At 42.4% G+C, this 27,657-nt stretch overlaps 2 protein-coding genes across 8 annotated transcripts; one reads left to right on the plus strand and one right to left on the minus strand.

Annotated features, from left to right (window-relative positions):
- Nucleotides 1–1,908: 1,908 nt before the first annotated feature.
- Nucleotides 1,909–8,958, plus strand: EXOSC3 (exosome component 3). Its single transcript, XM_044265314.1, has 5 exons — nucleotides 1,909–2,285; nucleotides 2,921–3,594; nucleotides 4,311–4,460; nucleotides 7,249–7,400; nucleotides 8,516–8,958. Exons 2-5 carry the CDS (start codon nucleotides 3,268–3,270, stop codon nucleotides 8,715–8,717), a joined length of 831 nt encoding a protein of 276 aa, XP_044121249.1. The 5' UTR covers nucleotides 1,909–2,285; nucleotides 2,921–3,267; the 3' UTR covers nucleotides 8,718–8,958.
- A 1,341-nt stretch (nucleotides 8,959–10,299) lies between these two features.
- On the minus strand, nucleotides 10,300–26,394 carry TRMT10B (tRNA methyltransferase 10B). Of its 7 annotated transcripts, XM_044265317.1 has the most exons (10): nucleotides 26,342–26,354; nucleotides 25,980–26,089; nucleotides 19,760–19,963; nucleotides 19,239–19,347; nucleotides 18,288–18,412; nucleotides 16,515–16,667; nucleotides 15,296–15,374; nucleotides 14,616–14,683; nucleotides 11,326–11,449; nucleotides 10,300–10,748 (listed from the first exon to the last, which is right to left on the minus strand). In XM_044265317.1, exons 3-10 carry the CDS (start codon nucleotides 19,943–19,945, stop codon nucleotides 10,594–10,596), a joined length of 999 nt encoding a protein of 332 aa, XP_044121252.1. In that variant the 5' UTR covers nucleotides 19,946–19,963; nucleotides 25,980–26,089; nucleotides 26,342–26,354; the 3' UTR covers nucleotides 10,300–10,593. The 7 variants fall into 7 exon arrangements, with proteins under 7 accessions (XP_044121252.1, XP_044121251.1, XP_044121255.1 ...); XM_044265316.1 differs by lacking the exon at nucleotides 25,980–26,089 and having other exon boundaries at nucleotides 26,324–26,394; XM_044265320.1 differs by lacking the exon at nucleotides 25,980–26,089 and having other exon boundaries at nucleotides 19,760–19,957; nucleotides 26,324–26,389.
- Nucleotides 26,395–27,657: the final 1,263 nt, after the last annotated feature.

A 27,657-nucleotide genomic window follows, 5' to 3' on the forward strand; every position in this document is an offset into this window, starting at 1 on the left:
AACAATTCTCATACTCTTTAAAGCTCTCCTTAGTTTTTGCTTGCCATGATTATTTGTGATTAAAAACACTGGTAGCAAGAAGACTCACTTGTAAGTTATAATTACAATTAAATTCTTTACTTGAATAAAGACACTAACAATACTTACATGGACTCTCAATTTCTGTATTAAATCAGCATGTAGTTCATTTGTAATTTGAAAAAGACTAAAAAAATATTTTTTTAAAAAAGATTTTATTTATTTGTTTGACAGAGATCACGAGTAGGCAGAGAGTCAGGCGGGGGGGGGGGGAAGCGGGCTCCCTGCTGAGCAGAGAGCCTGATGTGGGGCTTGATCCCAGGACCCTGAGATCAGGACCTGAGCTGAAGGCAGAGGCTTTAACCCACTAAGCCACCCAGGTGCCCTAAGACTAAAAAAATCTTAAAGGTTCACTCAAATAACACATTCTTTGGGACATCCTCCTCCCCACAGAGTGGTAACCATTTCATCCTCTCTACCCTTGGGACTGACACCCTAATCAGCTTGTCACAGCCACGATAACCCTTGATATTTTCATATGGAGACAGCAAACTCCTCCAGGGCAGGGGCCATGATTCAGGTGCCTCCTCAGCTCATTTCCTGACTCAGAACAAATTCTCAACTAGTGTTACTGATTGAGAGGAAAAAACAACCCCTTCCCCAGCCCACACCTGGTGCCTGGGTGGTTCAATGGGTTAGGTGTCCAACTATTAATCTCAGGTCTTTTTTTTTTTTTTTTTTTTTTTTTAGTTTTTTGTTTTGTTTTTGCTTTTGGTATGTATGTATGTATGTATGAGACTGAGAGAGCTCACACTAGTTGGGGTTGGGGGAGAGGCAGAGGGAGAAGCAGACGCCCCCGCCCTCCGTCAAGCAGTGAGTCCCAGGCAGGGTTGGATTCCAGAATCCTAAAATCATGACTTGAGCCACAATTAAGTGTTGGAGTTTTAACTGACTGAACCACCCAGGCACCCTCGGCTCAGGTCTTGATCTTAGGGTCTAGTCCAAGCCACCACCCAGCGTGGACCCTACTTAAAAAAACTAAACAAAACCGCCTAATTTCATCCGTCGACAAAGAAAAGCAACACTTCTCAATGTGCAAAGATTTCTAAAGAGGAAGTTTTGGGAAATCGTCTGGAAGGCTCCGGTCCAGCCCAACCTTTCCAAATACCAATCTGATAATTTTGCGTAGAAAATCCTGAAGGTGGGGAGGTGTGCGCCACAAGCAATTGAGGGCACCACCACCCTTAGAGCTCGGCTCTATGAGGGCCGTCTCCAAACAGGGAATGGGCCTAATCCACCTGGGCCCATCTGGGAAGCCCTGACGCTGGGGCCCACAGCTAAGCTTGCTCTCCACCGGAGAGGGCCTGCATTAACTGCATAGCCCACCCTCCTCTGCATTCCCCAGCCCCATGACCACTTCTGCATCCAGAAACAGCAGCACGCGCCGTTGGTAAATATGAACTTCGTAACCGCGACCCAACCAGACCCTGGGGCTGAACCTCAAGTCGCGAAAGTCCGTGGTCACAGCAAGGAGCGTTAAGGCCTTCCCACACTCGCCAAAGACCGCGGCTCTCCACTCCCCCGCACGCTGGCTGACCTCCGCAATCCCCAGGACCTGACCGCCACGCCAAGCCCTGCCATGCACTTTTACTCACCAGCTGCCGCAGGGCACCGAAACAGCGAAGCACAGTCACAACACAGCACGCGGCTCAAAGGAAAGGCTACGTTCCCGCGCGCCCAGCTGTCTGCACCCGCCCCTTGGAGCTGAGGCCTGCCCCTTCCGGCCCCAGTTTCCGGTCTCCCAGCGACTGCCCACCTCTGGACCTCAGGTTTCTTTTGTTTACTTGGGAATGAGACAGGCGGTATTCACATGCCGCCCCCAAAAGGTGGTGGGCTTTAAAGGCCTCCTTTGCCAGCTTTGGGCCAACTTTTTCCCAAAGATCTCTCTATCAGCATGGGGTGTGCAAGGGACAATCCTGGGATCATTTCCCGACTCCTCCCTCTGCTTGGCCCAGACGGGAGGCCACCGAGCCGACTTTGGGCATGGCCTTGGACCGGCCACGATTCAGGCGTTGTTGGTCATCGGATACCTTCTGTTTGCAGGTCCTATAGAGCTGGGTCGAAGTAGGGAGGAGGGAAAAAAATCTGCACCATCCCTCCTGTCAGCGTAACCGATCAAGATAGTCTCCTACAACAATCTGACTGCAAAAGAGCAAAAGCTACGTTCTTACTTAGTTGGCTCGCCAGCATTTTGTCCAATGTGTAAGGTAAGTTAGAGATGATCTGTCTTAAACGTCCCTCAAATCTAAAAATTCATGTTGGAAAGCCAGAGCGTCAAAGAGATGGGCAAAGCCAGGGCCTCCCAGTCCCCAGAAACAGTCAACCCTCCTGCGGAATCTGACCAAGCCCTAACTGGAGATGCTAGTGTACAAAGGAAAACAGGGATTTCAAGTAAGAGCAGCCCTGATGTGCTATGAATCTGGAATTCATAGAATTCCATTGGAATTGGGCAACTAGCGTGGTTCAGGGAATGCAGCTCAGGGAATGTAGCCGCAAGGCTTTAATTGCAGTTACTGATTTCCCCAGGCAATGTAGGGGTAGCCCAATTATGTGGAAATGCTCACGTGTATGTGTATATTTTCAGGGGGAAAGTCTGCAGAGAAATACACAGCAAAATGTTAATATGCATTCATTCATCAGGTACTACCTATTTAGGTGCTAGACCCTGGGGTAAAAAGTGAACTAGCTCACAGCCTAGTAGGAGACAAATGGGGGGCAAGACTAACACCATTTATTTTCTTTGTATTCTTCTCTTTGTTTTACACAATGTGAATAGGTATCTTCTCTAGCAAACACCAAAAAAGGTTTTATTTTGAGAAAGGAAAATACTTTTCCTTCTTAGGGCGCAGTCGGAAGGAAAGGCTCAGTCCTCAAAGTTCCCACGGAATCATACGTAGGAGCGTCTTAGAATCCTGCGATGCAATCCGAGACAGCAGAAGTGAGGGATCTGCCACCGCCTTAAGCCGTGGTTCTCGTACTGTTCTGCAGAAAGGCTACGAGATGGGAGATGGCCGAGAGTTATAATCACAATCACCTCGGTCGGACCCCAGCGCACACCGAGCAGGTTTCACAGACGTGGGTTCCACACCGATAGGTCGCTACTACCGGAAACGGAAAGCCGTGAGCAGGCTGGCGATTGGACGTGGGGCCGGAAGCGGAAGCTGAAAATTGCGTTTGGAGGCTCCCGAAATGGCTGAGGCGGGGGGTGTTACGACCGAATCCGTTGCGGGAGGCCGGGCGCGGGCGGCGCGCACCCTGCTAGATCAGGTGGTACTACCGGGTGAGGAACTGCTGTTGCCCGAGCAGGAAGACGCTGAAGGTCCAGGAGGTGCTGGGGAGCGACCGCTGCGCCTGAATGCGGGGACGCGCTCCCGGGGACGGGTTGTGTGCGGCCCGGGCTTGCGGCGCAGTGGCGACCGCCTGCTGGTCACCAAGTGCGGCCGCCTCCGTCACAAGGAGCCCGGCGGCGGCGGCAGCGGCGGTGGCGTTTACTGGGTGGACTCACAGCAGAAACGGGTGAGTTGGGACTCCGGAGAGGTGGTATGGCCGTTGGAGTGATATCCTCGCTCTGGGAAGAGGCGGGCGCCGGGGGGCGGGGGGGGGGGGCCTCCTCTGCATCCCCTTTAGAGCACTGTGAACAAATGAAACAAATGGAGCCTGAGAAGGGCGACCAGGAGAGAAAGGAGACTAGAAATCTTGGCGTGTAAGAGTTTAAGGATTGTAAAATACGGTCATTCATTCAAAATCTCAAAGGCCAGGGAGCACCAGACCTATTTTTTGGAGTCCCAAACGTCAGAAATCCAGACTCGGTGAGTGAATGTTCCAGGGAGTTAAATTTCTCTTAGAATAAGGACTTTAATATGGGAAAAATTGTCTAACAGTGAAATAGGCTTCTTCGGTTGTAGGATCCCTTGTACGACTGGACTTACTACGCCAGCAGAAGCCCTAGGGACTTTCTGATAAGAATGCAAGACGTATGGGAATACTGGCTGAAATGAACAGAGTATTAAAGCTGTAAAGAGAGTTAATGATGTGATTGTTTTACTGAGAGTAACATATGATCAGATTTGTTGTTGATTTGTATTAATTTGTAAACTTAAATTTCAAAATATTTTCTAAATAACTCTAATGACACTAAAGTAACCACTAAGAACTTCCTGAAGATAACTTCCAAGATATCTTGGAAATGATTATCATTTATGGCTGTTTCTTCATTCTGTTTTCTTCTGTAGTATGTCCCAGTGAAAGGAGACCATGTGATTGGCATAGTGACAGCTAAATCTGGAGATATATTCAAAGTGGATGTTGGAGGGAGTGAACCAGCATCTTTGTCTTACTTGGCATTTGAAGGTGCAACTAAAAGAAACAGACCCAATGTGCAGGTAATGATGGGAGCCTTTGGTTTCAAAAATAGGAAAAATACAACAATATCCAGAAGCCTGCCTGAATTGTCTCCTAAGCATGACCTATTTTCCCAGTTGGTGTGATCTCTGAACATCTGTGTAATCACTTCAGGCTTCACAAGTTCCTTCCAGTGCTCTAGCCCTGGGACCAGAGTCACATGCTTAATTTACATTGGCTATCCTGGGGGTGGTTTCATGTCTACTGAGTTGAAAGGTTATATTTCTTCCCTCTGTTGTTATCTGTTATGTCCATATTCACTGGACAAGTAAGCCATAGGCTTGGGGAGGTAGGAGGGGTAAGCAGTGCAGATCACCATATCAGCCAGCCATGCAGCCTGATTGTTAAGTCCTGGGACTGGCATCTCACAACTTAAGTCACACCCCTGTTTCCCAATAATCTCTTCTTGGAGCTGACAAAGGGGCAGTCTTGATACCTCAGGTTTTCCTATTTGGAATTTTCAGGTAGCATAGTCACACTTTGTCCATCCAGAAATTTGATGGTTTCTTTGCCCCTTCTCACTAACATTTCATTTGTCTTTAGTTGCTTAATCTTTACTGATCCTCTTTGTTTCTATCTCTGATGTTCTATTCATTCGTCCAATTCATCCATGTATATCCCATTTTGCAAGTTTAGACCTTAGCTACTTTTGCTTTTTTCAAGATTTCATTTATTTGAGAGAGAAAGAAAGCATGAGCACAAGCAGGGGGACAGTCAGAGGTAGAGGGAGAAGCGGAATTTCTGCCGAGCAGGAAACCCGATTTGAGGCTCGATCCTAGGACCCTAAGATAATGACCTGAGCTGAACGCATCAGCTTAACCTACTGAGCCACGCAGGCACCCCCAGACCTTAGCTACTTCTTGACCAGAATTGGTCAGTGACCTCATTAACATCCTTGCTTGTACACTTTGGTTCTTCCATCCAGGCTTTTGAGAGCTAACAGTCTCAAACAATTCCCTTTCTCAAAAAAAAAAAAAGAAAAGAAAAGTTTCTTTGAAGCCTACAGATTTTATTGGCATTATACTCCAGAAGTCTTTCCCCCATCTATAATTATATCTTCTATGTAGCCATGCTTGAACTGTCCCCCTCCCCGAACTATTCAGTAGCACTACTGAATTCCTAAGTCCCTGCTCTTGTACCTTTCCTCATGCTGTTGCCTCTATCTGGATTGCTTTTTCCCCTTAGCCTTTGGAACACATGCTCATTTTTTGATAACAGGGGTAAACACCACCACATTGTAAAACCATTCCTCATCTACAGTCACCTTTCTTACAACTTTGGCACTTACAAAGTCTTAAATGAACTTTCTCATATATATATATTTATTCTTAAAGATTTTATTTATTTATTTGACAGAGATCACAAGTAGGCAGAGAAACAGGCAGGGGTTGGGGGGAAGCAGGTTCCGCACTGAGCAGAGAGCCAGGAACCTGGGATCATGACCTGAGCCGAAGGGCAGAGGCTTTAACACACCAAGCCACCCAGAACTTTGTTATTTATATGTACATCCCCAGTGTCCTCCAAGACCAAATGCTTCTGAAATACAAAGAATGTTTTTGTTTCTCTTTAGTTGCTAGTCATCAAGGAATAATAGATACAGAACAGAACAAGTTCTCTCTCCTCTATTCCTTTTGTTTCATCATTTTGAAGTTCAGCTCTGAGGTGTTTATTTCTTTGAGAGCGAGAGAAAGTGGGGAGAGGGAGACTCTCAAGCAGATCTCACACTGAGGGCAGAGTCCTCTGGGACTCGATCTCACAACCCTGAGATCATAACTTCAACCAAAATCAAGAGTTGGGTGCTTAACTGACTGAGCCACTGGCACCCCATCGGAGTTAAATTTTAAGTTTTGCATGAAGTATCAGTGAATTACCATTGTTCATTTTACTTTGAAAAATTTGCATGCCAAGAGTTTCCAATCTTCTGTAATTCCCTAGGATAGTGCTGTCTTCTAGAACTTTCTGTAATGCTGGTGTTTTACATCCACACTCACTAGCATGGTAGTCACTAGCCACATGTAGCTGTTGAGCTCTTGAAATATGGCTAATGCAACTGAGGAACTGAATTTCAAATATCTAACTTTAATTAAAATAGAAGTTTAAATAACTACATGTGGGTAATGGTTACTATATCAGGTGGGGTAACCCTAGAGGATGTTGTCTTTGAGATAGCTCCCAGTTTGAAGAGGGTACACATCTTAATGGTGCCTTATTATTATTATTTTTTTTAACAGATTTTATTTGTGAGAGAGAGCCTGAGCACAAGTGGGAAGAGCGGTAGGCCGGAGAAGCAGTTTCCCTGCTGAGCAAGGAGCCAGATGTGGAACTCAATCCCAGGACACCATGATCATGACCCAAGCGAAAGTCAGATGCTTAATCTACTGAACCACCCAGGCATCCCTTCATGTTGTTTTTTAAAGACTCAACTCCAGAGTGTGGGTATTCTGGAGGATAGTTGGTCAGTTAGCCGCAAAAATATCAAGGGTTGGCATTGCTGCCTATGAGAAGGACCCATAGCAGCACCATAGAATGATTTGCGGAGAGGCGCCTAGGTGGCTCAGTCAGTTAAGCATCTGCCTTTGGCTCAGGTCATGATCTCAGGGTCCTGGGATGGAGCCCCAAGTCGGGACTCCCTGCTCAGTGGGGAGTCTGCTTCTCCACCCCACCCCCAGCCCCGCTCATGCACTCTCTCAAATAAGTAAAATCTTACCAAAAAAGGTGGGGGGGTGATTTGCTGAGAGGAAATGAACTGTTTTCAAATTATCATTTTAGGTTGGAGATCTCATCTATGGCCAATTTGTGGTTGCTAATAAAGATATGGAACCGGAGATGGTCTGTATTGACAGCTGTGGACGAGCCAGTGGAATGGGTGTGATTGGACAGGATGGTCTGCTTTTTAAAGTGACTTTGGGCTTAATTAGAAAGTAAGTCCTTCTGGTTCGCCTATCTTCTTTTATAATTGTACCTTCTTGGAAAGTTGACTCATCTTTGGGGATTCTTTGTAAAAATGTCTGAACGTCCTCAAAGTTAAAAATCAGTGTCCATTCTTAGCACAGTTACAAACGCATGCATTTAGTCCCATTCTCTCTTCATGTGAATACATTAAATTCACATGTATCTGGTGGTGTAGTTTTTGTGTTGATATGTATGGAGTCTGGGCTTCTCTCTCAGAAAGTCTGCTGTTCCTTATAGCTGTTATACTCAATCCAAATATGAAAACTGGCATTTCCTCCTCTTAAGTTATTTACATACAGATGCAATTCACAATTGGACAAAATGACCAGGTTTTTCTAGTAATGGGGGTCAAATGCAGGTGGGCTGATGTGCTCTAAAAGCTTATGTATACATTCACATAAGGGTCCTGCTATTCTGTCCTGGTAGATTTTAATAGTTCCCAGAGGTTGATTCTGTTAGGTAGTTAGACCTTTACCTACCAAAAGCTGTGCCCTATGAAAGAACTTTACTCCTAGAGCCCCTGAGCCTCAGAGCTCAGTGTTGGATCCTCTCTTTCTTACTTATTCTGCTGATTTGGACAATTAATTTAAGACAGAGAAGCATGTTATTAGCCAAGCAGCACCCTTGTGGTTTGAAAGTCAATGCTTCTCTCCAAGTACTGAATTTAATACCAGGGAATAACTTACATGGTCAGGAAAAGAAGTTTAAACTGTTCTTTTAGAGCCAAGGATGATAATAAAGCTGTGATTCTTAAGCCTAGAAAAAAGGTGCTCTGACAGTATATGGGAAGAATTTTATACATTTTTTGTAAAGTTGATAACACAGGGAGTTTGATTTTTTGTAGAGGATAGAACCCATTGTTGTGACTTACAGTATTTCACAAATAGGTATATAAAAGATGAATTAATACATCCAAAGTGTGATTGGATGAAGGGCAGCAAAGCCATGTGCCTTGTTTTTGGATGAGTGTGGGATTTTGAATAACTGGAGAACTGTCCAGAAACTAGGAGTCTTCTTTTAAAGGAGAATTGGGTCACACCCTACCACTTTCTTAAATTTAGTTTTCTTTTCATCTCCTCACCAGGCTCCTGGCTCCAGACTGTGAAATCCTACAGGAAGTGGGAAAACTCTACCCACTGGAAATAGTATTTGGGATGAATGGAAGAATATGGGTTAAGGCAAAAACCATTCAGCAGACCTTAATTTTGGCAAACATTTTAGAAGCTTGTGAACACATGACAGCAGATCAAAGAAAACAGATCTTCTCCAGATTGGCAGAAAGTTAGATGGAATTTTTTATGGGTCAGTTGACCCAAGAGACTATGGGTTTTCTGGGGAAAATTTTTTTAGGGGAACCTCTCCTTATTAAATGTTCAGAAGACAAAATGTGAATGTACATATTGTCTTATCAAAGTCCTTATTTTTATAAAAATGTTACTAGTTGCCACCCATGTTCTTGTGGGTGAGAAAAATCATTATAAAATAATGATGTATTTTTTTCTTTACAATAAAGTTTACTAAAAATATTATGGGTTTTTTTGCTGTTAACTCCTTTAGGTTTGCTAAAGTGCAGCTTTTATAATACACTGGAAGTAAGCATTAAAGTAATTATTTTCTGATAATAGTGAAACATGTTCACCAAAGAAAACATAGGATACATAAAGAAGCAAATAGACTATAGATAGTCTATGTATTTTTCAAATTGAAATTACAGGATTCTACTTTATATGCTACTTTGTAATGTACTCTGTCCACTTCAAACAACATTTAATTTCTCATGAGTGCTATTGAAAAATGCAATAGTTGTATTTCATTTTCATGTTACAGGATATTTTGGGTATGTCCAGTTTTCTGTTCTATAAATAACACTGATGAGGATCTTGAAGCCAAGTCCAAAACTACATGTCTAGGTTTTGAAAAAATGGTAGAGGTGATAGAGTTGGAGAGGAAATTATTCCATGCTTTTTGGAGTTTTAAGCAAAGCCTTTAGAGGTAAGAAGCCTTTAGAGGTGAAAATGAAGCCTGGCAGATGATCCAGGTCAGTGTTCTGAGACCTCCCTGAGAGTATGAGTTACCCCTGAAGCCTAGCCAGAGGAGGTCCCTTCTTGGATGACAGAGATTATAGAACTCATTCAATATGGTGATGAAAACCAAGGAGCATTATATATTCCTAAAGATGTTTCCTGAAGACTGGGCTGTTTTTAATAAAAAGACACTGATACAATTTGTAAAGATAATAGCTCCTGAAGGATTCAATTCTGAAGGGGAGGGGACAGAGCAGAGCAGTAATGTTTTGGTTGAGATCTAAAATACATTCTCTGAATTTGCTAACAGCTTAGCTATCAAGTTTACTAACCCAAACTGGTTAGTAAACTGAAGTTTTTGGAGTAACTGAAGCAACTGCATGTAACCAAGAAATGAGGAAAGGGATCACTGAGATTTGTGTAATGAAAGTTTATCCACCATGCTTGTATCAGAGACAATGTATTTTCTGGTTATTTTTAAGTTAGACTTACCACTGTGTTTTTACTTTTCAATTTGACCTGTTAGTTACAAATATATATGAAGAATCTAATTTGTACAAGGATCAGAAGGATACGAAGATACTCCCATGAAATGTCTTATTAGGAGGCTACCCTACAGAAGAGAGAAACCCTCCACTCCCATACTCAGAGCAGAAGAGACAGGGTAGGAGTCACAAGTGGGAGCAAAGTGTTATGGGGGTTTAAAGCAGAGTAGGTCAGGACAGGCTGATCCTGAGAAACACACAGAGTGTACTACTGAGTTGGGGAAAATCCACATGAACAGAGGAGGCCGGAGGGTTGCTACATTATGATGCCAGTTGAGTGAAAATAAAAACTCTAAATATAACAATAATTATTTAATTGTTAAATACTTCTAAAGAGTAGGTATTTCACAAATAGGTATATAAAAAATGAATTAATACATCCAAAGCCATGTAGCTGAGGGCTAATTCCTTGTTATGTAAACTTTTTACTTAGTCAACATATCTGGGCTCTTCCTGTGAGCTAGGCACTATGGGAGATAGAAAAGAGCATAAAATGTAGTCCCTGTTCTTGAGTAACTTAAATTCTAGTGGCGATCCAAGATGACAAGTAAAGGCAAGTGTGTGCCATCGCCAGCCTCTGCTCTGCTTTTCAGTCAAGACACCTCCAGCAACTTTGCCTCTGGCAGCTTCTCAGGCTGTCCATCATCCATGGGGTTCTGAAGAACATAGCCTTTTCTGGAAGAAACTCCTTTCTTCAGTGCTTCAGGCCAGTTTTGCGTCTCAAAGTATGTGGACAGGATATCAAACACTGTGAGAAGGGTAAAAAGAAAACATAGTGACCACACGGAGGAAAAAGAACTGGTAAAGGATGAGTGAGGAAAAGGGTGTTCTGGACTATTTCATTCAACAAGTTTTCTGCACTACACGTGGAGAAGGACCACTTCCCCACAAGGACCTCACCCCAAACGGAGAGAGATGGGCCTGTGAGCAGACAGTGCTGCGACACTGAGAGGGAAACAGTATAAGGGGAACACAAAGGAGAGCCCCTGACATGGCTGAGAGGGGGAAGGGGGCAGCCAAGATGCCCCTGGACTGAAGAAGGACAAATAGGAATTCACTGTTCAATGACAGGTTGAATCCAGGGCATTTTAGGCCACAGGACAAATTTCAACCATCTTTAACATAGTTGGGATCTAAGAAGAAAATGAAAAATACCTCGGAAAGGTCAGAGTACCTGTCACAAAGTGCATGCAATAAAATCTGAGTGTACCAGTCCCGGTGGCAGGGCAGGGGTGCCTGCTTCAAATGCCATTTATACTTCCACACAAGGCAAAGAAGTAGCACCAGCACTAACACACATTAAGTGTGGGCCATGTCAGCAGTACCTTGATTGATGGCCAGTATCTCTGAATGATAGTTTTTCCCATTCTGGTGTCTGACCATGTATTCCTGGATTGGCAAGCGGGCTGTCTTGACAGAATGTTCTCGGGCTTTCTGAAATGTCACCTTCTGTGAATCACAGTTAAGTATTTTTCTTTTAAAAATGACAAAGGTATTCTCATTATATGTATAACAAATTGTGAGAAACCCATTTACCACCACTCTAATTTCCATCTGTAATCATAATTAAATGGTAAGTATATTAAAAATCAGTGGCCTATGGCAAGATGGAAGAAACTTCAGATAATGAAGAGTATTTACTTGTTCCACATAAGAAACAGCTTGTGCAGCAAATATCTCATTTGGGACTCATCTATCCACTAGTTTCCATTTACTACTACTATCAACCAAGAAGGAAGTAAGTCAAGAGAGGCATATCTGCAGCCACAATCTGCATCCAGAAGTTGAAGCAGTCTAACCAATCAGAGGAGAACACTCCAGGCTCTAATTCAGTAAGACACAATTCTGGGTATCTGGAGTTTTCAGCTTATAGCCATTCGGCAGCAGCAAATTAGAGATAAGAGAGAGAGGATTCAAGTCAGAAACACCACAAGCAACAAGACAGCATTAAGGTGTGAGAGCACACAGTCCAATTAAAAGGAAGGGCTCTGAAAACTGCAGAAAGGAATCATAAGAACTCACCAAACCCCCCAAATCTGAGGCCATTTAGGATCAGAGTAGAGTAACTAATAACCCTTTAAAGATGTCCCTGAATCGTGAACTGAAGTTCAGATTATATTTGCTATCTTGTAAGTGACTCTGGAAAGATCCTCTACCTACTTATAATTTCAGGATTAAAGAGAAAGGTTTAGATTATTGGGATAATTAACATCCTTGGGCTTGGAAGGGGCCGCAATAGTTAATTATCCCACTCCAAACATCCATCCAATCTTTGTCTATCCCCTGTGGCCTCCTTCCCAAGTGGGCTCTGTCCTTAAGTGGACAATCCTTGTGACAGGGAGGTCCATGCATCCTGGGGAAACCTATTCCAATTTTCATAGTACAGGTTAAAAGGAAATTCTTGATAGCCAAATTGTGTTCTCCCTGAGCATTCCGCTCATTTGTCCTGGTTCCATCCCCCTGGGGCCACAACAAGCAAGTAAAATGGCTTTTCCACAAGAAGACGGTTCAGGTTGTCAACAGCAGTGATCACGCCCCTCTGTACCCTTCCAGTAGTCTCAGTTCTGTCGCCTCTCCCTTGACCACGACTTATGTCTTGAGTCTCTTCAACATTCAGGCCAAATGTTTCTCAATTTGTGCTCGCTGGTATCCTTTCCTATAGGGCTGTAACTGTAACTGACTGGACACTTCGAGCGAGATCTAACCAACTGGAGCAGCAGGTCCTAACACTGGACTAGTTGCTTCTTGGACTCACATTAGACACAATTCCAAGAGAGAGCTTCCAAAATGTGTTCCGTAATGCAAGTCAGAGAAAATAAACGTACAACTGCTCAAAAGACTTCCTTGAAGGATAACACTCCTTTACCTACAAGGTCTATGATTTTATTTATTTATTTTTTTGGCCTATGATTTCTTTTTTTTTAAAGTCTATTCTTTTACAATCACTTTGAACTCGAGTATAAGAATTCCAAGTTAGTAGGAGACTGTTGGATGCTGCCCTGAAGGAGCTCACCGTCCAGTTTCTGTTCTCTGAACATTTAAAGATAAAACGATTCCCCTTGAAGAAATGTGCTCAGCATACTTTCTATGAGGAAGTCAAATTCTCCAGTAATAACCAAAAAATTCTATACCTCTAGCAAATCATTATGCCAATTATTTTTCAATTTAAATATTGCCGGAAAGATAAGACAGTGTGTTGAAACTGCACATCTACTGATCATACATTGCTCACTGACCCGCTAGACTTTGCCTCAAAAAAGGGGATGTCACTCTGCTGTGGGAGACTGCATTTGGCTGTTAGGTCTTTTTAATGTCTTTTAACCTATAACAGCCCCCCTAACTATTTTAGTTTTCATACTGTTGGCTTTTTTGAAAGTGTGGCCCAATTGTCTTGCAGAATGTCTCACATTCAGAGTGACAAAATAACAATTTCTCAAATTCTAATATGTATTTCTCATTTAATAGCTGGCATTCTCAGAATTCCACCTCCACCCTGCACCTGTTTTTTAGATATCACTATTGTGTCATGGAACACTGACCTTTCTAGAATGCATGCAGTTCAGTTAAGTATCATCTGAATTAAACATGTGTATATATCTCATGGATATGAAAAAATATATAAAATACACTTATGTATATGAAAAAAATATACACATATAATACACCCACAAACAAACACTTGTGTTATCACAGACTATATCAAGAAGGATACATAAGAAAACAGTGATTGGGGCGCCTGGGTGGCTCAGTCGGTTAAGCGTCTGCCTTCGGCTCAGGTCATGATCTCAGAGTCCTGGAACTAAGTCCTGCATCAGACTCCCTGGCAGGGAGCCTGCTTCTCCCTCTCCCCGACCCCTGTTCATGCTCTATCTCTCTCTCTCAAATAAATAAGTAAAATCTTAATATATAAGTATATATATATATTAAACAAAATTTAAAAAAAATAAAAGAAACAGTGGTTGCCTCAAGGTGGGGGGGCATTGCAGGACAAGGATGGGAGGGAGACTTACTCATTGCTACAGTTCTTTTTATACACTTTATTATATCATTATTTATTGTATAGGCAATATGTTAATTAGTAATATAAACTAAACAATTATCTCAGTATGTATATAACAGAAACATATTTCAAAACTCCCAATTATTCCAATAAAATTTCAACTGACCAAAAGAAATCTGGACAGTCCTACTGACATTGAGATTATGAGATAAGTCTTATGTCAGGAGAAAAGATGGCCTAAGATGGAGCAAACTCCTTTCTCACTAAGAACAAAATAGTTGGTAAGAAGTGTGAGTCAATGCTTCGCTGGTCAAGATCAGTTACCCTTGCAGAACTGAAAAGAGGAGAGAAGAAAGGTGTTCAACATGGCTATTTACGTAATTACCAAACACTCCCCATTCTGGTTCCCAACAGGACTGTCACGTCAGGGGATGGCTAACACTGACAATGACAGGGAGCCTCACAAGTAGAAAGGCCAACCTACGCAGGATGGGGTCCTTCTTCCTATTCTCTGCGTTTCTAGGCTTTTTGTTTAAGATTATGATAGGGCAGCTGCCTATGAAAGTAAGCCCCGCTTTTCAAAATATAGTTGTTAGGTCTAAAATGTACATTTACCTTCTGAATGCTTTCGTCCACAAGTCCACCAAGGATGTAAACTTTGTTTAGATCAATATCTTCAAGAGCTAATGAAAAAATGAAGGCCATTGAGATCAAATTGGTTTTATAGTTTCTAAATTCAAAGAAAGTAAAAGGAAAGAATTATTAATGATAAAAGTAGAAACTTAATGAAATAGAAAACCAAAAGGTAACAGATTTGCTCATTCTCTGAAAAGACAAAAAAGGTAGTCGATTCAAATCAACATTAGGATTCAGAAAGGAGAAAAATTAAAATGACAGAGGAATTTGAAATAATCAGAAAAGAATACTAAGATTAACCTGATGCCAATCAATTTGAAAATTATGTGAAATAGTTGATTTTCTGGAAAAAACAGGTATCTAACATTGATCCAAGAGGCCAAGGAAGGGAGCTGACTGGAGAAATTGGGAAAGATTGCCAGGTAGCTCACAAGGCCCAGCCAAGGCCGGAGACCCTACATCTGTACAGCTGTGCACACACAGCAGCACAGACCGAAAGCATAGCGATGTATCCACCCCAAGACGTGTGCAACTAATGTTCATTTTTTTTTTTTTTTTGGATACACTTTGGGTGGCTTTAACAAGTTCTGACACAAGGAATAATCAAACACAGGCCTAAGAACAAAGTGCTACATGAATCCATGCAGTAAAGTACATACCGTGTTCTGAGTCAGGAGTCAGGTACACAAGGGTATCCAGAGGAAATAAACTAAAGCAGTCTTCCTCTGTTATGTCTAGCTGAAAAATGTAAATAATCCAATGTAGTGTGAACTAGGTTACGACGCAGCCCACACTGCAGCAACTAGTTACCAGGCACCTATTCTTTATTAGGCATGGCCCTGTGTGCATCCACGGGACACATGTCTGACAATCCGTTCTCAGAAAGTGCTCAGCTGAGGAGGGAAGTAGAAAGGATGACACCCAATCCTACAAAATGAGACAGAGAGTAACAAGAGACCCTAACAGATGTACAGGAAGGCTGCCCCAGGACGACAGATGAGGGAGTGACAATACCAGGGACAGCCTTCTACCAAAGGGAATGCTGGAGCTTGGTTTCTAAAGAGAGGTGAGAATGACTGACACATACAAAAAGGAAGAAGGACTGAAAATGGGGAGAATCACCAAAGAAAGGCATGAAGACGGGAAAGCAAGGGAACTCCGTAGCCCTAAGAGTGGGTCTGTTGGGCTCACAAACAAGAAGCATAAAACACGCAGAGAGAAGAAAAGCTGGAAATGATTATATTATAGGACGGACTGTTCAGATGGTAACAGTGACCACAACTAACTGTGCAGGGGTCCAGAGTGTACCTCTCACACTCCTGCCTCTGCAGACCTCCCTAGGAAAGTTCACGCCACCAGGCGCAGTTATGCCACACAAAAACATGAGACATTTTTCATGGCACTTCTTAGGAAGTGATCTGGACTGCTGTCTCTGTTATAATCACTACCTTCATGAGCCCCTAGGGCAAAGAGGTAAAAAGTAACTGAGTATTCCCTAAAACTCATCTTGAATCCACACTCCTACCATAAGGATTTTCTCTTCCCCTACAACTCATGTTCCCAATTCCTGCACTACTATGAATAAGAAAGGTTTGGCATTTCCCCAAAACATTCCTGGAGTATACAGTCTAGCATACGATACACAAGACACAAAATATAGTCCTAGAGACTGGTAATATTAGCTTGCCAATGCAGTGAAAGGACGAAAGTTCGGAAATGTAAGAAATGATGAGAGGTTCTAAAAGTTTTTTAAATTGCAACAGTGAAAATAATTCACACATTTTTATACCAAAATATGAAACACTTAAAAAAGTTTACTATTACCACACAACCTACTTCTCAAAGGACACTTCAAGTAATAGCCACAATGAAGCTTACCAGGTAACTAGAAAATCCATCATTCATCCTCAAACACTCTTCGTACAGGGGACTGTCTGCTGTAAATCCAGTGAGGTAGATCCAGAATGGCCTGCTAGCTTTTTTATTTGAACCATACAACCTTCGGATCTGTCCAGCCAGTCTACTTAATTCCTTCAAAGAAATTAGGACAGCTTAGATTGGAAACATGCCCACTCTTTCTAAATTCACTATCAACAAACGGAAGTTCACTGAATGCTACTCTAGGAAATCTCGTGAATCAGAATGGCCCCTTTTATTCCAGGAGCTAATATGTGTTATGTGTGTTCATGCAGTCAAGTAAAATGCATGCCACACACCTTACAGATCAAAGTGAAGGTAATGATACTAGTCCAGAAATAGTGAGTTAATGGAATGACTGAGAACTCTCCCTCCTTCTGGACCTGGTGTGATATATCTAGTAAGGTATATGGAATTGTGCTTTCAGCTCATTACTAAAATCTTACCATGTGATATTTACTATTCACTTTAAAAAGGTTACTATACTTTTTTTTTTTATACTCATCAGATAAACTTAGCACCTTCTCTCCAACTCTTGGTGATATACTAGGGTCAGAAGTTTTAACTTTCCATCCTGATTCAGAGATAAAACCCTAAGGAAAGGTAGTTTCACAGTCTGGCCTGAGGAGAGAAAAAACACTTTGGGTTTGATTTAATCTGATATCTCAATTAATAAAAACAGTACAAAATTCTTTGTTGACATTTTCAGAAGGCTGGGGTTCCATGTTAGAACCCCAGATCTTCAGTCTTACTGATTCCTCTGAAAAACATGCTAACAGGAGCACATATAATAGAGATGTTGGCAAAGAGAAAAATCCATTTTGTGGTGTAAGGCCTAAAACGAAGGCCCACTACGGTGTGTTGCCTACACATCTGGAAAACTAGGTGGGCCCTGAAAAACCCAGCTGCAAGTTCTTCTCCCAATTCTGCTCCCTTGGATAGGGTCCCCTAGCTAAACAATCCTTTCTATCAAAGGTCCAAACATAGTTCCTACTTATCCCCAAGTACCAGGTTTCGATTCCCTGCTAGCCCACAGAGTTATTCCCAGCAAATCAATCACATCTTCCTGTAGGAACCAAGGGGATACTCCACCCTCATGACACTACAAAGCCAGCCTTCCACAGCCCCTGGTTGTTCATTCTGTTCCCAAGTGGAACCCCACATGGCCCTGCCTAGCACGCAGTGCCATCCCCCCTGCGCTGAGTACAAGTGACTAATAAACCGCTATCACTCTTACCTGTCCAATGTCAAGTGTGTATTCTTCAGCCATCCCTAGAACCCTAGGGTGAATCCCTCCTTCACAATAGGGTGAATGGAAAATGATTAAAACACCTATGTTGCAGGAAAGTGTCCCACCAGGTCATCTCCTCCCCACATGCAACCAGGCAAGTATTCCTTTTCCCAGCAGAAAGCCAGATTTCATCTCTGGAGGACTGAACATGAAAAGACCCCATCTAGACTGTGGACACCATAAACACAGAGGCAATGGTGTGGGGCTCAAAAGAGAAGATAAGATAAAACTTTGCAAACTAAACCAGAGGATTTCTATTCTCTTCCTGATTCTTAACAACAGCCATCTTAGAACAGAGTAGCCATGTGTCAAAAAACCAAACTCTTTTTGCTGGTTTGCTATGAAATTACAGAGGCTGGAACTGGTCATACTCTTTGTCAAAGCTGCTCTCTTCTGGACCTCACTCATGTAAGCAGGAATTTGAAGCTTAATGGATATCCTACCTTCTTAGACATGTGGTGGGTCATACTCAAATCAATACAGAGTCTTGGTCCTGAGTGTTTGGCTTCCAAAAGTCTCTCCTTGGTTACGGATCTCAGAAAACGTTTGCTGTGCTGGGGGCAGATGCCTAGAATAGAAGTATCAGAAAGAAATAAAAGTGGGACAGGGTGCCTGGGTGGCTCAGTTGGTTAAGCGACTGCCTTTGGCTCGGGTCATGATCCTGGAGTCCCGGGACTGAATCCCACATTAGGGTCCCTGCTTGGCAGGGAGTCAGCTTCTCCCTCTGACCCTCCCCCTTCTCATGCTCTCGCTCACTCTCTTTCTCATTCTCACTCTCTCTCAAATAAATAAATAAAATCTTTAAAAAAAAAGAAATAAAAGTGGGAAAACAGGAATATATTCAGTAAGAAACAAATCTTCCCAGCCAAGTGAATACTTTTTGTATATTAAGAGAAGCTTGAAACTCATGCAAGGTATTCATTTGGGGACAGCAGAGTGGTATGGAGTGTGGGCTCTGGAGCATGCTCCTGGGTCTAAATCAGAGTTCAGCCCATTCAATTATTACTACATGATCTTGGGCATGTTATTCAATTTCTGAGCCTCAGTTTCTTTACCTACAAAATGGGGATAATAAAAGCACCTATCCCTTAGGGTAATGCATGCAAAATTCTTAGCAATGAACCTAGCATGTAACACTGAATAAACGTTAGCTGCTAATTTTATCACTCCTTCTACTTCTGAGCTTATAAACACACAGGTGCACTAGCTATGCAAAAGGCAGCCTTAAATTTTGCTTTCGTTGATACTTTGATTTCCAATAAAATAGAACAATAGATTCTACCTCTAAGATGTTTGTTTTTACTTAAAACCACAATTCCTACTGTCCTAGGAACATGCAGATACCAGTCTGCTAAGATAGAAATGATTATGCCAGCAATCTGATTTATAGTTACCTGAATTTTCTACACGATTGGCCTTTCTTCTTTCTTTTTCTTGCTTTCTTTTGCTCTTCTTTGCTGCAACTATCTTTTCCCAGTGTCTCTGTTTTCTTTGGACATTTTTCTTATGTTATCCAGAAAACAAAATTGAGAACTTTGTAAGCACCAAAATGGAAAATGAATATTCGAAAGTTACTTATTTTTTTAAATCAGATTTAAAGTTAGGAGAGAAAAAGGAGGTTAGTGTCAAAAAAAAAAGAGAAAAAAATAGACTGGATTATGTTCAGAGAAAGCGGAGACCCAAGAAAGAGATGTGATGTGCCCAAAGTAAATGTATCAAAAATTCCTCTTGAACTTGATCTACTCTTCTTAGGACTCAAGTGGAACTGAAACCTTAAACCAGTTAGTGGGAAATTCATCCAATTTTGGAACATACCAAACTCATTCCTAGCCTTTTTGTTACTAGGACCTACCCTTATACGAGGGGTCTCTGGGACAAAGCATGATCCCAGAGCCCACAGCCAGGCTACACTTACTGAACACCACACTGTACCGCCTGTGGGCAGCATATCTCCCTCCCGATGCTCGCATTCCACATCGATCTGTAGAAGCCGGAAGCTTTCAGAGATGCTATCTTCGCCTGTGTCCTCTAGGATGACTTCTTGCTCCTGCAGCACGTGTGAGTCTGTTTTCTGAGCACTCCCGTCCAACTTCCAGTCCATGTGCTTTGTCTTCTGTCCCTTTCACCCAGGTCAGAGAAAGGCACAATGATGGGAGACGTTACATTACTTCCCTTACAGAGGTATTTCCCTATGTCCAAATGTCAAATAGTGTTACTGTGTTGCTGAAAAAGTGTGGAAAGTATTTACACTGATTTACTGAATGGAGAAAAGTATCGGTGTCTTCCAGAGAAATGGGTCAGCAAAGAAATGTTTCAGTACTAAGGAAGCTAAATCCATTTCTTGGACAAACGCAGTTCCTGACAACTCTAAGCACTCACCAATTATTCACTACTGTAGAGACCCAAGTAATTAAGTCATTTACTCTGCTCTTCAAAATGTATGCGCTTGGGTGGCTCAGTCATTAAGTGTCTGCTTTCAGCTCAGGTCTTCAAGCCCCACATCAGGCTCCCTGTTCTGTGGGAAGCCTGCTTCTCCCTCTCCCACGTCCCCTGCTTGTGTTTCCTCTTTCACTGTGTCTCTGTCAAATAAATAAAATCTTTAAAAAAAAATTATTTTTTAACGCATTCAATATTGAGGGTGGGGCAGAAGTGACAAAAGCCATCTCCTCCATTATGTTTCCATTTCTATTCAAAACTACTCATCTAGCAAACATTTACTGAGCATGTACTATATGCAGTCCAATACTAGAAATATCCTAGAATAAGAGCTAGCCAAAAACTATGGGTAAAGAGTTACCCAAAACCAACCAAGAATTCTTCCAGGTTGCTGGTGATGTTTCACAATTTGTTTTTCCAAACCATGTATTCCCTCTCCCAACTCAGTTAAGTATCCCTAGCTGAAAGCCACAGTCACCTTGAGAATATTAATATCCACCAGAAGTGCTGAAGTGGGAAAATATGGAGAACCACTGCTATGGCACACTTAAGCAATGCCATAATTTCAAAGTGCTATTCAAAGTCTCTGGGAAGGTTGTGAGTATAAAATGCTCTAGTCTATAGCTAAGTGTCACAAAGAACATTCTGTCCTTTTCTTCTGGCTGCTCCTCTGAGTCCAGTGTGATACCACCATCTTTGGAAAACTCAATCTCTGCAAAAGCAAATCTGTGTAATACAATCCATGCATATAGAAAAAAAAAGACCTAGTTATAATGCAAAGTAATGATTCTGGCTCCAACTCCTCCCATCTCTAGTGGCAACGTTAACCAGATGTTTTTAGTTCATTTGGTAATTGACTCCTTAACCTGAAATCACATACTTTCTGTTACTGCGTAAATCATCAACTTTGAATTTTATCAACTCCCTATGAAACACTAGATTTCAAATCACCTCTTATTTTTTATTTTTCTGTTAGTTACACTGACTTTTAAAATGTTTTTGAGGTATAATTTACATATAGTAAAATGTAAAGATTCTCAGGGTATAACTCAGAAATGTGTGTGTGTGGGGGGAATATACCAGTTTGATGAATTTTTGACAAAAGCTTAGGGCCTGTCTTACTCACACCCTCATCAAAATATGGAACATTTCCATCACTCTAGAAAGTTCCTTGCCTTCTGCACTTTCCAAGTCAAACTCCATCCCATTCCTACAACCAGCCAAAAGCAACCATTGTTTTTTCTATAACCATAGATTAACTGTACCTATTATAAAACATACAAACGAATTCAACCAGTGATGTTGACATTTTCCCCCTCAACATGTTTTGAGATTCATACATGTTGCTTCATATATTAGTAAGTTTATTCCTTTTAACTACGGAGCAGAATTCCACTGTATGACTGTATCACAATTTGTTTATTCTCCTGTTGATGGAGATTGGAGATTTTTCCAATTTGGGAACTACTATGAATAAAGCTGCTATGAACATTCTCTTACAAGTGTTTTTGTGGATGTATGTTCTCATATCTGTTGGCTAAGTAAGTAGAGTTGATGGGGCATAGGACAGTTGCCTATTTAACTCATAAAAGACTGCCATTAGTTTCCCAAGGTAACTGCACCATTTCAAAGTGCTGTCAGCCACGGAGACTTCCAGATGCTCTGCAACATCACCAACATTTGCTGTTGTTAGAGTTCTTAATCTATGCCATTCTTGTGCAGTAGAACCTAGTTGTGTTTCAATTTGCATTATTTTGATAATAATATTGAGTACTTTTTCAGTACTGGTCATTCGTTAAGATTTCTGACCAAGTCTTTTGCTCATTTTTAAGTTATCTTTTTATTAATGAGCTGTGGAAGTTTAACATATTTCTAGATACAAGTCCTTTATCAGACATGTGTATTGAGAATATTTTCTCCCAGTCTGTGGCTTATTTATTTTCTTCCCTTTTTCTGTCTATTTAGTTTTTTAACATTGCTTTTTGTTGAGCAGAAATTTTAAATTTTAATCAAGTCTAAGTTATCATTCTCTTCTTTTATAGTTAATGCTTTCTGTGTCCTCCAAGAAATCTCTGCCTACCCTAAAAGCACAGAGATATTCTATGTTCCTTTCTAGAACCTTTATAATTTTGGCTTTTACATTTAGGCCTATAATCCACCTTAAATTCATTTCTCTCAAGGGTAACAGTCTTGTCCTGCCTATTGTCTAATGCCTGAAAACAGTTTCTTCATATAATCTGTCCAACTCTACACCTTTATCTACCTCTGTCGTGACAACTATTAGGAGACATCTTTACTATGTTTAAGAATATCTTTAAAATACTACTTCTTGTTCAACAATCTCAAGGTTAGGCTCTGAACATAAACACCCTTATCTTTCCCTCTATCTCTCTTCTTCCTTCAATGTTTCAATTTTGGCAAGCTGAAGCTTTAATTTACATGTTCAAAACAGAGTCTACCTTTTGTCATCAAAACTAATCCTTTTGGGCTTTGTCTATCCCCTTGGTTGTTTCTAAAATTTGTAAACCAATAAACTGCATTTATATTAACTGTATAAATATTACCCACTACAGGGCCGAGCAGTATCTGAGGATTATATTGTGGTTTTTGGTATTTATCTTATTTGAGAGCGAGCATGTGCACACACATGTGCACAGGGGGCAAGGCAGAGGGACGGTGAGAGGGAGAGATTCTTCAACGACCGAGGAACTTGGCCTCAGGACCTTGAGATCATGACCTGAGCTGAAACCAAGAGTTGGACACTTAACTGATAGCCACCCAGGCGCCCGGTTCTCTAATGTTTTGACCGATGTTCATAGCAAACATTTTTAGTGTTGAGCTCATACTGTTTTTTTGTACTCCATCAAATGTTCAAAATCAGGCCAAATTTTAGTTTTGTTTTTCATTTAGACATAACAGGCTGTTGTAGTAGAAACAACAGTCTTAGGATTTAGCCTTCTCAGCTTTCTACCTCTAAGTAGTAGGATAATAGCCTAAACTATTAACTCTGTCACAGATTCTACTAGATTGGATATTACTACATCTCAGGATTGTTGCAAGAACTAGACATAGGTCATTTACCTGACATGGAACAACTGCTCATGAAATACAGATTGTTCAAACCCCTCCAGTGTTGTTTTTTTTGTATGTGTGTGGTTTTTTTTGGTTTTTTTTTTTTTTTAGTATTTCTAAAAAGGTAAGCTGCTGAGCAGTTTTGGGTATTTATCACACATCATGTGAACAACATATGACCCCCAGATATATTCCTGAAGAGAGCCAAGTAAATTTCATTCTAGATTTTCAAAGTTACAGATTAGAAATTGTGTTCATTTTCTTATAGAAGTTAAAGTTTACTTTTGCTCAGAAATGCTTTAATATTCAGTACAAATTTTAATATATTTATACCATTGACTGTATCACTATGAACTTATGGCATACATGAAATTTAGCAGTGTGTATTATTTCTAGAGAAATGAGGAAAATACAAAGTTACTCTAGACATTTCAGAAGTGCTGTGCTATTCACATATGAACAGTGATGTTGACTATAAATACTTTTTTTAAAGAAAAGACAGTGAGACCTGTTATGACCATTCCTTTAGGTGACTGACCAAATCTTATTGTGCCAACCATCAGTCATCTGCATTTTTCTACATTTAGGCATTCAGAAAAAGAACAAATGAAAACTTTAAGATAAACTGGCCCAATACCTAACAGCCTCATTTTGTTAGGGTAAGAAAACACATCAATTTGTTAAATTAATGCCAGTTTGTTAACAGGCATGTGCTTTCCCTCCTCAACTTGGTAGCATTTTTATATTCTGTTTGTCCATTCATTCAGTCAATAAATATTCATTGAGCTCCTCCTCTTTGTCAGATCCTTTTGGGGAATGACTGGGAAGTCTCATTGGAGAAGTCTGGCTTGGAAGGAGAAGAGAGCTAGGGTTGGAGTAGCTGGAGGGGCTGTAGAGTTTTCCACTGTTGTTTAGAAAACTAGAAGGTCTGTGCTCATGTCTTCTCTCCCACCAAACTGAATTCCTTTGCGGGAGGGACTGTGAACATTGTAACAGCTCACAATACAGAACCTTGCAAATAGGAGTGTTTAATAAATGTTTGTTGAACTAAACTGAATTTTACCACTACCACCGCCATTCCTGTCTTCCTAGCTCCCTCCCTGTATCTCCTCTCACCAAGTCCCTATAGTCCCTGAGGGTGTTTTTTAGAAACCCAGGGTACAACAATATTGAAAATCAAGTGAAGGCAATTCCAACCACTACCAGAAGAGTCTACAATAGAGCAGATTGGGCAGGGACCACACCTTTTTCATCTCTGAATTGTTAGTGGCCAGCACAAGGGATGACATGAAACAGAAGCTCAGTAAATATTGAATAGCAGCTTGCCATCTACTGATCCTCAGAAAGCAACCATGAAATGAGGCATCACAGAGGAAAAAATGTTTTTTTTTTTAAAGATTTTTATTTATTTATTTGACAGACAGAGATCACAAGTAGGCAGAGAGGCAGGCAGAGAGAGGGGGGGAAGCAGGCTCCCCGCTGAGCAGAGAGCCCGAAGTGGGACTCGATCCCAGGACCCTGAGATCACGACCCGAGCTGAAAGCAGCGGCTTAACCCACTGAGCCACCCAGGTGCCCCGGAACAAATGTTTTTAATCAGTGTGAGACATTATCTATGGCCAGATTTAGCATTTCTTCATTAAAAAGTGTTTTCTGGGCACTCCTTGATGGCTCTTGGTTAAGCATCTGACTCTTGATTTCAGCTCAGGTCATGATCTTAGGGTCCTGGGACTGAGCCCTGGATTCTCTCCCTCTGCCCATTCCCCTCGGCTTGCATGTGTGTACTCTCTCTCTCTCAAACACATAAATAAATCTTAAAGAAAGAATAATGTTTTCTGAGCCTCTGTTACAGGTCCAGTACTGAGTACTAGGGTTATTCAATTAATTACTAATCATATACGGTTACTAAGCACCCCATATAATAGTACATGCTGAGGATTGTAGACTGATGTCCACCCTGCCTTCACAGGGCTTCAGTTATTGGACTCAGCCTTGCACAACAGCTGGTCTGCCTGTTTTCCCACTACATCATTAGCCCTTCCAGGGAAGAGAAGAAAGAGAATTCAGGTGCCCAACCCCAATACCCTGTACTGAGCCCTGCAGAATAAAAGCATCTTAAATGTTTGATAATTATGTTACCCTTCTGCTCAGAACTATGCAGTATTCTCCATTTCACTTACAGCACATAACTGAAATCCTTACAATTCTATACTGATCATTAAGCTCTACCTCCCCCATCAAGTGTCCTCTGCACTTTCTGGTTTACTCGCTGCTCCTAACATACCAAGGATATTCCCACTTCGGGTCTTTGCCCTTCCTGTCATTTCTACCTCCAATGCTCTTCCCCCAAATAATTATATGACTACCTGGCTCATTCTATTCTGATTTTCACTAACATGGCACATGTTTACTTTTTATCTAAACTTCCCCATTCCTATATTCCTATATCCCACCTGGTTAAATGCAGGTGTTCTGTCTGCTTTGTACACTACCCTACATGCCTAGAAAAGGGCTTGGTACATAACAGAGGCTCAATAAATACTTCCTAACCTAATCAATTCTCCACCCCTCCCCGCCCCCACTTATGAGTTGACAGGGGCCTTAGATGTTTTCTAACCCAAATCCCACCTGATGAGCATATCCTTGTGCGCTAAGTGATGGGCCTCTTGTGCACGCTTCTCTCGTTTTCTAAAATTTAGTCCAGCGAAGCCAGCTCCAGTCCTCTGGTACCTTCAGCACTAGAACACCCAGACCCCCGGCCCGAGGGTACCCCTCCTGTGAGCCCCGCCTGGCCCACAGGCTGCTAGTGTGAGGAGAGGCAGCAAGGCAAAGCACCAAGAAGGCGGAGGACACGAGGCGACAAGACGGTTGAGGGCCACTTCCCGGCGTCTGCCCCGCCCACGAACGATGCGGCAGTCCCAAGCCAGACCCCTCCAGCCCCAGGCCGGTCCCACAACGAGCCCCGAGCGTACCTGAACCCCTCAACTCACACAGACTCAGCGGCGCACGTCAGGCCGCGCCTCCGGCACAACTTCCGGTTCCTGCCCCCTTTCCGAACGGCATTCTGGGAGTTGTAGTTCTTAGCCTGGCATCCCGGCGAGCAGGGGCCATTGGAAGGCTTTGCCTTCCACGCCACCCACGCTGGTACTAGGGAGTTGCGTACCGCCCAGGTATTACCTCGCCGGTCTGAGCCTGTTTCCCCTGTTGTCAGATGGGAGTTACAATCGCAGCCGCTCGCCGACCTCACAGGGCTGTGGCAGGTAACCGGGGGCTTTGATGGCTGTCAGGGGCTGGACGTTGTGAAACTGGACCAGTCTCGAACCACCCCTCATCTCACGGGCTGGGCGCATTGCCCTCCCCTGGGCTCCCCTATAAGCAGCAGAGCCCACGAGCCGACATAGCCTTCCCTGAGCACACAGCTGTCCTCACCACCACCTGGCTGTCCAAGCAGACAACAGGGGCATTTGGGCTTGGACCTTTAATGAATGAGTCTAACCTCTGACCATTTCCCTTTATCCAACTCATCTTACAGATCCACGGAGAAAGTGGGGCTCAAAGACCTGAGGAGACTTGTCCAAGCTTTGGCCTGATAAAAACTATCAGCCACTCTTCACTCTTCCCTTTATTCCTGCAGTCCTAGGGGTCTCACACTTTCAGACAGACCCTAGCATGAATGAACCGGAAATACCGCCAGCCCAAGAAACCATAGCCCCGTTGGATCTCTGCTTGACCCCACACCGTTTCCCTTTCTGGACTCTTTCTTTGAACAGTGCCTGCAGCACCCCGACCCTGCCCTAATCCTTCAGTCCCATTCTATATCCGCTACTGGAACAATTTTTAAATGCTAAAAGTAAACATTCTTTGTCTCTCAGAGGGCTTTTCCTAAAATGCAGTGCCACCCTCTCTTCTCAGCTCAGAAGCTGGTCCTTGCTTCCCACTCAGCAGGGTTCGCAAAGGGGCTCAAACCGTCTTCAGTGGCTCCCACCACACCTACCAGTCCCTGCACTTTGCACTCAAACTGGGTACCTTTCCTCTCGCCCAGTCACTGCTCTTTTGTCTCTTCACCTTTGAATGAGCTCATGGCCATCCCCCCAGAAAAGTCCTGAGAACTGGTCTCACTGCTCCTTCCACCTGCTCCTACCCTGCACTCCCATTCTCCAACTCCTACAACGCAGCGGACATCCGTTTGCCAGATGATTATGTGTCTCCCCTATTCCAAACCCTAGTGGTGTCTCCCGTTGTACTTGAATATAAATTCTAACCTTCCCAAGGCCTTCCTAGCCTGCTCCTGGCTGCCCCACCAACC

Source organism: Neovison vison, chromosome 9 (genome assembly GCF_020171115.1).
Source record: "Neovison vison isolate M4711 chromosome 9, ASM_NN_V1, whole genome shotgun sequence".
Classification (NCBI taxonomy): domain Eukaryota; kingdom Metazoa; phylum Chordata; class Mammalia; order Carnivora; family Mustelidae; genus Neogale; species Neogale vison.